General features: G+C 45.8%; 1 protein-coding gene across 2 annotated transcripts in view; it reads left to right on the top strand.

The window, feature by feature from the left end:
• The window catches only part of DPP3 (dipeptidyl peptidase 3), a 468,907-nt gene that overhangs the window by 447,683 nt on the left and 8,677 nt on the right, over positions 1-12,547 (top strand). For both annotated transcript variants that reach the window (XM_078660787.1, XM_078660788.1), the window contains exon 17: positions 2,482-2,644. In XM_078660787.1, the coding sequence (XP_078516913.1) occupies positions 2,482-2,644 (163 nt within the window). The remainder of the gene's footprint in view (positions 1-2,481; positions 2,645-12,547) is intronic.

Genomic DNA, 12,547 nt, shown 5'->3' with positions numbered 1-12,547 from the left:
CCTATCAGGGAGAGACGAGAACAACATCTCCGCACTCAAGTCTGGCCTCACTCTTGTGGCCGACTGGATGCGGAGAAACTGTCTCAAACTGAATGGGGAGAAGACCGAGGTGGTCATTCTGGGGCGCAATAAACATCTCTGGGGCCCGCACCATTGGCCCATCGAATTGGGAACTGTACCTACACCTTCCACTGCAGTTCGTAACCTGGGCGTCATTATTGACGACAGGTTAACCATGAGACAACAGGCCACTAAGGTCGCAGCCATCTGCTTCTCAACGCTGCGGTGGCTCTACAAGATCCTGTGGATGCTCCCACTCTCCTCTCGTAGAACCGTAGTCCAGGCGCTTGTAACATCTCGCCTGGACTACGGTAATATTCTCTACTTGGGTGCAGATAAAGCTACCTTGCAGGTATTACAGGTAGTGCAAAATGCGGCTGCGCGCCTGCTGAAAAATATTCCTAGACGCACTTCAGCCAAGGCCGCCTTACGCGACCTTCACTGGTTGAGTATGCCTGAACGCATCAAATTCCAGGCACTATGCTATATGTTCAAGGCTAAGCAGGGTAGTGCCCCAGCCTATCTTCAAGGGTTGATAACACCTTATAGACCCATACGTCCACTAAGGTCATCGGACGTGGGAAATTTCATCGTGCCAAGATGGAAGCTGACAAAAATGGGAGGTTGTTCCTTTTCTACTTTGGGCCCTAGATATTGGAACTCCCTCCCACTGGCCCTAAAACTCGAGACCAACTTGTTTTGCTTCCGTAAGACTTTGAAAACTTGGCTTTTTTCTCAACGTGCCCCATAGCCTGCTGTGTTTATCAACTTAGATGCAACTACCTCCTTTTCTTCTAAAGTCTATCCCTAGCGCCGGGAAACCCATTGTGGGTAGCTGTGCGCGATATAAGCTTAATTATAAATAAATAAATAAATAAATCCCCAAGTTCTCCTTCCATACTTTCAAGAATGAGGATTACCACAAATAGATCTGTTCGCCACAGTGGACAACTCAAAATGTCCAAACTTTGCCTCCAGTTTCCACACCCTCTATCCAAAGGCAATGCCCTATAGATAAATTGGTCAGGGATATTTGCCTACGCTTTTCCGCCTCTCCCTGTACTTCCATTTCTGGTTCGGAAGCTCAGGCAAATATCCCTCACACTGATTCTAGTGGCTCCCACTTGGGCCTGTCAACCATCATTCACAACACTTTTGGAACTATCACTAGTTCCACATCAAAAGCTGCATCTCCATTCCAGCCTTCTCACAGAGTACCATGGAGAAGTCAGACACCCAACCCCCAAGGAGCTCAATCTAGTGATTTGGCTCCTGAAGTCATCGAGTTTGGTTATCGCAGTTTGCCCCCAGGGTTTGACTATTCTTAAGGAAGCAAGAAAGCCTACAACCTGAGCATGTTATGCAGCAAAATGGAAAAGATTTGTTATTTACTGAACCAACAACCATATTTATCCACTAGATGCCTCGATTCTAAATATCGTTTATCTTCTACATTTACAGCATGCTGGTCTAGCCTACACTTCCATTCGATTACATCTTGCTGCAGTAGCTGCATATTTGTAAAACAGGCAACATCTATCTTTGTTCAACGTTCCAGTAATTAAATCCTTTATGGAGGACCTTAAAAGAGTAATACCACCCAGGGTACCCCCTGCACCAGTTTGGAATCTAAACATTGTGCTTACACGGCTCATGGGTCCAACTTTAGAGCCATTACACAACTGTCCGCTACAGTTTCTTTCATGGAAAGGTGCCTTACTCATTGCCATCACTTCATTGAGGAGAGTTGGTAAGCTACAAGCATTAACCTTAGAAGAGCCCTTCTTTCAGCTTCATGAAGTAGTTATTTGCACCAACTCAAAATTCCTTCCCAAAGTTGTCTCTGTTTTTCATTTCAACCATTCAGTTGAGTTATCTGTGTTCTTTCCTCAACCTGATTCTGTAGTAGAAAGAGCTCTTCATACTCTCGATGTCCGAAGAGCGTTATTGTATTATATTGAAAGAACAAAGGATTTTCGTAAAACAAAACTGTTCGTTGCATTTGCTACACCTCACAAAGGCAATCCGATTTCCAAGTCTGGTATTGCTAGATGGGTTGTTAAATGTATTCAAACCTGCTATGCTAAAGCTAAAATAACTTTATCTATACCTCCTAAAGCACATTCCACTCATAAAATAGGAGCGTCTATGGCCTTTTTAGGTAACATCTCTATAGCAGCAACATAGTCCACACCACACACATTTACCAAACACTATAATGTGGATGTGTTAGCATGTCAACAAGCCAATGTAGGGCAAGCAGTGCTAAAGATACTTTTTCAAATAGCTGCAACATCTACTGGTTAGCCACCGCTTTGGGAGAATACTGCTATATAGTCTATGCAAAGCTTGTGTATCGACAGCACACATGCCTCAAACGGATTATGCTACCTTCTTTACCTTTCTCCTTGTGCCCTGTAGGTGTACAAGTCCACAGCTGACGTGGAGGGAGGTCGGGCAATGTTTGACAGATACTGTACTGTCCCAGACGATGGACCAGACAACTTCTTGACACTCAGGCAGACGGTGCTGCTGCGAAAGGAAGAGCGGAAGATGTTTGTGCAGGCCAACACACACCTAAACGGTAAGACCTCAGAGACAGTTTCCCTCTCTCGGTGTATCCAAGCATTCTTCACTGGTAATTACAAAGTTTTACCTTGTTTTTTCAACTTTACTACCTATGTTTTTCTCCTTAAATGGAGTCCCTATACACTTCATTTTATCTTCCCTTCTTTTCCTTTTTCTCCTTTTTTTGCCTTGTTATAGTTTGTAAGGTTTGTTTGTACCGCAGTCCATTAATTTCCTAACTGGTAAAATTCTTGTGCTCCTTGTTTTCCTTGTGGTATTCTTTCTTCCTGATCCCATCTATCCTTATTTTTTCACAATTTCCAAATGTAGTTTCTGATCTTTGTATTTTAATTTTTTTATATAGAAGTAAAACCAAGGCAGGTTTAAAATGAATCATTTCTAAGATTTTAGATTATACTGTTTTCAAAAGTGGAACTCTGGTATTAATAGCAAAAGTGATGGATCTCTGGAATTCTAATATACAGCTCCATCTACAAGATACACTTTTCACATGTAATTGACTTATAGGGAGGCAACGTTTACCACCTTAACATTGCTAAATACAAAATGTAAACATTAGTACAAGTTTCATTTTGCTTTATTAGAAACTAAGGTATTCATAAAGTTTAGTTTTGCTATGATCCAAATTATAGCAATTACAGAAGTTTTAACCAAAAAATACAGTTTGCTGGATTCTCCCTGAAAACCAAACTATGGTGGGGGGAATAATCACATAATCATGTCCATATTTTACATAAGCACTGAAAAAGTGGTGATGAGGAGGAAGGAATGGAGGATAAAACACCCACACAGGAGGAAGTCAAATATGATGACCTCCTGTTCCAATCCTCTTCCTATACCGAAGGTAAGAATATTAGGGATCAAAGTCTGGAGAACCTCGAGGGGACGGGAACTGGGAACAGAACATAGAGGGTCTACATGTAACATGAAGCAGGACGAGGTTCACCTTAGGCACCTGTTATGTAAGGGTGAGTTTGGCACATCAGTTTTTGAGACAAGAGCCCCAAACCTCTTTAAATTACTGCAATTCGTGTTCACAACATGCCGTATCGTGCATGTTGAAAAGTGGGTATGGGATTCAGTTTCCAAAGATGCAGAATCACCAATTTAGCCTCCCCATGGGAGGTGGAAATCCATCTATTAACATGTTATGTCACTGAAGGGAGGTCATAAGTATCATGAGGAAGCACTGGCCAGGCAGACAGAGGCCTGTCTATCCTGAGGCCTTTTCTCATATGGCCCCAAAACTGCAACCAGAAGACCTTCAGTTGCTCACATTCCCATCAATTACGGACTATATCGCAATCCGGTGAGCAACATCGCCAGCAATGTGAGTCCACATTAAGACAGGATTTGTGTAATATTTCTGGGGAACAATGGCAGCAGTGGAGGATCTTAAAGAAAACTATACTTAAGGCGCAATTCCGATAATCCTTTATTTGAATCAGCAAAAAAGTAAGTAAATAGTCAGTGGGCGTCCTCCTCTTCTTAATTTCAGCACAGCTTTTTCGGTCCTCCTCCTTCTCTTCTTCTTGTTGATTCTTGTCTGAGGAGTTGTTGCCCCTATATACTAGATTTAGTGGTGTTACAGGTAATTAAAGGTCGGGAACAATGGGTCCCTTCCTTGCGTTGGGTTCACTCCCTATTATGCCCGCCTCCAGTGGGAAGGGGGGCATATGCCTCTCTCTGATTGGCTGGGTCCCCCCATCTGCAAGATGACGGGGACTAAGAGTTGTGCTTCACCTCGCCTCAGGGATTGGCAGAGGTGGGCACACCTCCCTTTCTCACTTGGTTTTCCGCTGATTCTCCCGCCCAAAGTGGGGGTCAGAGCTGGTGGGAGGCAGTTGCTGGAAACAGCAAATGGCTGGGGTAACTAACAATGGTGGCAAGTTGGACCCTGCCCTTCTTGCGGGAGGAGACTTGACACCTCGTCCCAGGAAGTGCAATGTTCCAGAACCCCAAGAGCAGCAGACATTTGACCTAGGGGTCCAGAAACCTGTCTGGTGGTGGCAGCTGGCGAGAAGCCACTCAGCCAGGACACTAGAGATGGGTACTTTTTCAGGGGGCATCTCTAATATGCCCTCTGCGTCCATTTATCATTAAATCCCACACTGGCATCAGTGTGGTTTTAGTGTGCTGAGACGTTTGGTACCAAGCTTCCCAGTTTTCAGTACAGCCATTATGGTACTGTGGAGTTCGTAATGACAAACTCCCAGCACCATATACTCTCAATGGCAGTACTGCACTTACAATGTCTAAGAATTGATTTACCAAGGCAGATCAGAGCCCAGGAGAGCCGCCACCAGCTTCGTTTTCACGGCAGTCCGTCAGCCTCAGACAATCATCCCTGTCTGTTAGAAGTGCGCCTTTTTGAACATCTCTAACTAGGTTGCATGATATTTCTCACCACTGGCAGCTCCACAAACATTATATTGAAGATCACTACCTTTCACGTCCTGGCTGTTCATTTATCCATTTGAATTCACCAAGTGCTGCTCTCGTTCTGAAGCCGTCCCATCCACACTGACCTAGCAGCACATTGACCCATCCTAACTCTAACCACCATGATCAAACCTACCAGCATTCTATGTCGTGCTGATTAACCATATAGATCCTTGCAGACCTAGGAATACTGTGGCCCACATAAATACTTTCCTGACGAAGGCGTCCTCACACGCCGAAACGCGCGTCGAAGAAATAGACATTAGCTCAGCCACAACCTTTTTATTGGATCGATTACATCTACGTGTTTTTTTTATCTGATGATTATTTTAATGTATTGTATGATTTACACATTATTGTGACTTATGATCGATTTTTATATGTATTTTTTATAAAATATCCATGTCAATAATTAGAATAAAAATATATTTTCCTGTACATGTTTCTGTTAGTTTGTAATTCTCTATTATCCTATTGTTGATTGTACTGTATTGTGTCTAGGATGATACCCACATATTATTATAATATTCAAGAATTGATTTAGACACTGTAGGGGTACAGGGCTCATGCACCTGTACCCTCACCACTGGTATAGTGCACCCAGCTAGAGGGTGTCTGACCAATGCCAGGACAGTGGGTTGTAGGCATGGCACACAGGGATGTATGCCATGTCGACTCTTCATTTTGTTCTGCACCAAAATACGCAACCTGCAATGGGTGTGTGTGTGTAAAGGAACAAGGCCTGTAAGGGTGGCACAACAAGTGCTGCAGCTCTTAGAGGCCTTCCTTGACCACAGTGCCCTGGTACCTGTGGTACCTTTTACAAGGAACTGACATGTGTCCAAAGAGTGTCAATTGAGTTTTGTCTTAATGCAGTTTTTAGGGAAAGAACATAGGCCCTGGGTACCTGTTTGACAGGAACCCAGGGCATACTCAGTCGAAGTACATCAGCCATTTGACAAAACGTGGGGGCAGCCATGCAAAAAGAGGGCGCTTACCTACAAAAGGTTGTCAAAAAACTGGTACAGACGTTGTTCAAAGCTACTCTACATCCGTGAACCAATCTTCCCCATACTCCCTGGTCGTGCACATAGTGCGTAAGTGGGTTTCAGCTCAAGCAAGGGTGATGCCACTTCTGCCCCTGCCAGACAAGGAGAGCAAGTGCATCTAATGCTGACGTGACGGCAAATGCGTGGTAGGTGGAGCTACCACCCTGTGGCATACTGCCAATTTAGTTTGTTTGCTGTCTAGGTTTTATTTGAAAGAGATGGCTAGTCGCAGGGTTGGACTGGCATATAGGGCAATCGGGCAGTGCCTGTAGGGCTGGTCAGACAGGTCAATATGTGGGCCTTTTTGATGGTTGTGAGACCATTTTATGGCCTACTGAATCGATTTTACTGTTGATATCCCTGATATTCAAACAAACATTGCCTGCAACAAACTCAAAACAATGTATTCTTTCATACCTTGCATAACACTTTATACAGTGCATCTATACAAGTTCAAAACTATCTCAAATTGCCAATATGGGCCACATTTTTAGCTACCTGATTGGCTAATGAAGGCCACTTTTATTTTGGTACACTGCCTATTTTCTGTCCCAGTCCGAACCTGGCTAGTCTTGCCATCTTGGCCACCTCGATCAGTCACCCGGCATAGTCCTCATTTACGCGCTTGCAGACTGGCCTGCAATGCTTAGGTTTGCATGCACTCCAAGCCATGGCTCTCTGCGACCTATGCCCACTGCTGCATAACCCTTCGCCCTCTTGACAGTAGGTGCCACACCGCCCTGGTATGCATGTGCACCCTGACCTATAGTGTGCGCTCCATTCCCTCTACTGGTGCACAAGGCCATCTTGGATTCACACCTGCCTGTGAAGATACTGGCTGACTGCCACTCATAGTCACCTATGGGCCTCCAAATTGCCCGCTCTAAAGAATGATGGGACCCATCTGTACCTGCTACTACCTTTGGTATGGGTTGTGCCCCACATTCCTGCTCATGGCCATCCCTGCCTGGTTAAACCTGCTGCCACTGTATTCCAGGGACCAATTGGTGCCTGTGTAGTTGTGCGGCTTCCCCATGAGTAACTGATACTTGATCAGGCACCAACCTGTTACTGTTAAAGGCTGCTTTGGGAGAGATGGAAGGTGAGGTGCAATAGACTGAGCCGTGCTCTGGGCCAAATCGATTGCTCCCCAGAGAGTTGTGCTGAGCATAACTATGTGTTGACTGCCTGCATGGGTGAAGGGTCCCCCAAACATTGCGATTGAGTGCCCTCTCTGCGCAATGAGATGAGCCTGCTGCACAATGTCCTGGCCCCTTTGCTGCTGCGCTGTCTGTTTCCGGTGGGTGTGGGGCTCCCTGCCCACCGGTCCCAAATTCCATCTTACCTTCACCCATCTGTTTCAGGCTGGCTTGCCCACAAACCATACCCCTTGGCATGCCCAACTGTGTAACAAATCACTAATATATGTCAGCACGCTGCTACCTCAGACCCAGCTTGGTGCCCCCTATCCCCAAATTAGATTGATAGCCTGCTGCCTGCCCTCTGCCGCACTTCGTTCTTAGCATACAAAGGTTCTGGTGTTCCTTCACTGCTCTGAGGGACCTTGACTGTATGCTGCCATTGAGGCTTCAGGTGCTGGGTCTCTCACCCCTTTTCTCTTGTATTCTGGGTTTCTGTACGAGCCGTCTTAGCTGCGCGGAGCCTTGTTTTTGCTTTCCCCGCTGCTGTTGCTGCTTCTGATCACTCCTGGTGACACTTAGTTCTAGCTTTGCCTTCCTGCTGGTACCCTGTGCCCTTATACTAGGACTTGCTGAATGAACCAGGCCCAGTCATTTATCTGGCGGCAGCCTTGCTTGCTGTATTAATGTCTGCATGCCGTCTTCTCCTTTCATTCCTGCCTTTTTCATTGTTCGCCTCTATATTAGTCCACCCCCCAGGCCTCTATTTCTTTTGCTACTCTGGTTGGCAATCTGACAAGCAGCATGTTGGCAATATGGAAAAATTAAAAACGCTTAGAAGGCAATGTGCTGTGGCTTGCCTGCTGTTCATGCGCTCTCTGATGTTGACCACACTGCTGTTGCACATGTTTTGACCACCGCAAAGGTGCTGCACACAGTTTCTTGCTTATGGAACCCCATGCTCTGCCCTATTGCTATATTGTGGCCCCATGGACTTTCATGTGTACCACAAAGATACTCTGCTATCTCTCTCCCTCTTTGAGCTCTTTTGCTCCCATCGTCAAGTGGCCTGAAATCAGACAGAGTGCCCAGCTCCTGCGGTGACCTCGAACCCCAGCCAGGCCTGTGAATCAAGAGCAGTTTGCCTCTGCTGTCTAGATTGTGCTACTACAACCACTTGCAACTCAAGTTGTGAAGCAGCCCCCCTAGCCCAATTGGCCCATTCAAGGCAGGCGAACTGGGGGCATCAGCCAATGGTGTATGGCAGCTTTCGCAGCATTTACCCACACCTGGTCCCCTGCCCAGAAACCTGCCACCGGATTCAATTTTACCCTTTGTTCCCTTGGGCATATAGCCAACTTATGGCTCTTGACCCCTCTAGGAACTTTCTATGCTCTTCTGAGTCTTTGCTCAAATCATTCATTCAGTTGCACAAGGACAGGGTAATCCATAGAACTACTCCAGAGGTCTTGCCCTTTGGTAGTATTGTACATGAACATCAACTACATAGATTGTTTTCTTCTGCCATCGGGTTCAGCCGTACCTCGTCGAGGTTCTTGGTCAATGCTGTGTGGCAACATTTGTCGGGGCCTCTCGTTTCTCCATTTCTGATACGCCAACAGTCTGTGTACCTGTTTTTACATCGCAGTCGAACATTCAGTGTTGCGATCGATCTCCTCGGGCGCTGTCCCGGCTGGGCCCTCTTCAGCTTTGCTCGTCTTCGAAAATGGTTGCAACATCATGGAAAACACTCCTTTCAGATACTGTCCACAGTGCCATTGCCTGTACTTGTGGATAGACCAGCAAGAAGTGTGCAATTTGTGCCTTTCCTCAGGCTTCTGGTTCAACTTTCCTTGGCTTCAGATCCAAGAAAACTATTCATAATCGTCGGACCAATGCCTCGCACGACACGCCATTCAGCTACAAAGAGACCAGGAAATGTCGATGAGGATATTGATGCTGGGCATGTCATAGCCTTCAGCCCAGAACCAGAATCACTGTCTGAGGATTCGATTCCACAACAGTCTTCATTCAAACTACATGACATACATGCAGTGAGTACTGCTTCCCAACATGGCATTCACTGCCCTTCTGCTTCCACCGGGCTTTCATGGCCATTACCGATTGAAAGCTTTGGGGCTGACTTTGGATCCTGCACCAAGTCAGCGCCCCAAAACCAACCGTTCTTCGATGCCAATACCTTCATTGATGTCCTCTGGTAGGGTGGCATCAAGACACATTTCAGAGTCAAAACATCCATCTACATTGAAAACTGCCTCGGGGTCCAGCCAACATCGAAACCTAGTTCGGAGTCGAAAGGTGCTGCGATGAGGAAAACACCTTCGGAACCAAAGATGCTTCTATGGGGAAAACACCTTTGGCGCCGAAACACGCACCAGCATCTAAAGTGACTTTGAGGCTCAAACAACCAACACAGCTCAGTCGCCCATCAATAGCAGACTCTGATGTTCCACAACCTATGCTTGAACGCCTTCAGCAGGAACTGGATGCTCTCCAGTGGTGCATATGTATGCATCCACAGGCTAAATCGTCACTAAGCCTTCACCTGAGATTCAGCAGTCCCTCGAAAAAGACAGCTTACCTTTGAGGAACAGTTAACAATGGAGTCACAACCACCTTCTAAGATCTAGAAAAGACATGACCGGGGCACCAGCCCTCTACCTCTGACACCTTCCTGCTCTTCCTACTCCACCTCCTTTACCACCACCACCTCCACAACAACCTACATCGCCACATCTCTTATCATTCATACCATGGAGAGAAGTCCCGTTCAACCAGATTTTTATGAAGTCCCTTATGATTTTGAGGTGATAACATCTGTATATTGTCACTAAATGTCTGTATGGTCGACTCAATTGAACGGCTGATAAATTATTGACTTAATCCCACAAGAGTAACTGTTCCTATGTAGAGAGAAAGACTAAAGTACTCCTAATACTGTGGTACTTGGGGATCGTGTGTCCTGATCTTGGTGCCCTCACACACCTTGAAGAATGTCATACTTCATCATTGGGCAATGCTCCTCGTCGGGCCGGCGCTGCAATGCCCTACGGGTCCCCCGAAGAGTCGCTTTGTCGGAGATCTTTTCAGGATAAAGCCATGGGTGGAAGTGGCAGCGAAGTCCTAAAGTGAAATGTGAAAGATGGCTGGAGGGGTGGCTCAACGATTTATTAGAAAAAATATCCATCTGCCAACATTAAAAACCAAAAAGGTTGTGCTGCTCAGAGGGAGATAATGGCCCTAATGGACATGTTTGGTGGTCATCGTGTTTCGTGCTTCCTATTGGTCTCAGGAGGAGAGCCGAAGTGCTTCTTCAGGATCGAAAAGAGTGCTGTATAAAAAAGGTAAAAGTGAGTGGCCTATATACGTTAATGTAGTGCCACTAAAGGTTGATACAGTATTCTGGAATGACAAAAAAGAAGAAAGCAAGAGAAGGTAAGCGTAGTTAATGCATCCATACTCTCCATTAAGAGTAGTCCTTAAAAACAAGCGTGAACCTGGGTTTCCATTGATGCACCAGGTGCACGTAGTATATTATCGTCTATGGTGAATGTCCAGATAGTGGATCAAAACGCGGCTATGGACATGTAGTGACAATACAAGACGGACGGTCATATAATGGTGCTCAGGGCACAATTTCAATTTTGTGAAAAAGACACAAAAGCACATAGATTGTAAGTAAAGCACTTGATCGCTGCCAAAGTAGGTAAGTGTTTTCACATCGTCTAAACTAGGTAGCACCGTTGATGGCAAACCTCAGGTCAGTGTGTACACAAAAGCGTTTCAATCATCGTTTTGAGCTTACCTAGATATTAAGAGGAAATTGCCCCATGAGATGCGGCTGTGGATATCCTCGGGACCTTTTATGAGGAGCTATGGCATCAGGTAAGGTAAACAAAGGTAGCGGAGCGCATGCAGCCGTGCTATCGGGTTGCAATGCAGGCGTTATGGCGGCGGGGTAGTACTTACAGTTTCTTGTAGGTTTGTGTGGCCCGGTTACCTACCCAACCTCACGCCGTTTCGGCTGAGGCTGAAATGTGAACACCTCTGTGTTTTAAGTAGCGGTGCGGAAACCGGCGTGTGGGCATATTCACCTCCCATTTGTTGTTGAATCCTGTGCTGGTTGCACTGAGTGCATCTGAGCATGTACAGGCGCCGTATTAGGTTGGGCAAATGCAGGGGTGGGCCTATTGTGTATGTCAGCGCTACTGTGGTCGCCATCTTTAAATGTAGTTTAACCATACACTAGTGTCTGTAAAGTGTCTGGGGTAATGAATATCGATGGTGCATCACCGTCCAGTATACTATGTTGTATTCGGAACACTACTCTGCAAGGTGTCAAGCGATATACATGCCTCACTGATGTCTCCATTGCAGATGGCCTAAGAAAGCCATTATAATAGTGTATATTATTGTGATCACAGGTTAGTAGTGCCCTCTATCAAGTAGAATGGAGTACTCTACGTAGGATGCCCGGCAAGTAGTCTGCACATGTAGTATGTACTGTCCCTTGTGATAACTATGCATAACGTCATGGGGAACGTAATGATAAAGGAACGGGGTTTAAACAATCACAGAATAAACATAGTTTTTGTTATAATGTTGATTGTATTGGAAAACAAACAAGAGGCAGATAGCGCAGAGCTGTTATGTCAGAGGTGGTCGTGTCTACATCTTAGGGCGAAGTGGCCATATAACTGGTTCCTGAGGGGCCTAGAGAGCAGTGCATACAGTTCGGAGGCTCATTGAAGTTCAATCCAGGGAATCTCCTCGTTGAGTCCCCGTACATTGGTTCGTAGCTTGTGGGCCCATCTTTGTTTTTTTCCGGAACAGTGTGGTCCAATGGAGCTGTTCTGTTGTGTGTTGTTTTTCAATGAAGTGTGTATTCATCTTGGTTGTGTTTAGACCACATCTTTTGTTACTTTTATGCTTGTTGATTTTGATCCTGACCTGGCGTGTTGTCATACCCACGTAAAGGAGGTTACATGGGCACTTCATAAGGTACACGCAATTCTTAGTGTTACACTTTGTATGTTTGCGTTGGGTCCTTATTATGTCGCCCAGTTGGAGTTCCTTAGTGTGGGTGGTAAGGCTACATACATTTCAGGGTCCACATCGGTAATGTCCCTTCACCTCTGGGAGCCACCAGAGAGTGGTTTGGTAAGTAGCGTGCTTGGTCTGTGGTCTTGTATGTACTAAGAGGTCCCTCAAGTTTTGCGTCTGTTTAAACGCAAATCTTGGACGTTC

The sequence above is a fragment of the Lissotriton helveticus genome, chromosome 9, assembly GCF_964261635.1.
Source record: "Lissotriton helveticus chromosome 9, aLisHel1.1, whole genome shotgun sequence".
Lineage (NCBI taxonomy): Eukaryota > Metazoa > Chordata > Amphibia > Caudata > Salamandridae > Lissotriton > Lissotriton helveticus.
This window is presented reverse-complemented; position numbering and strand designations above follow the sequence as displayed.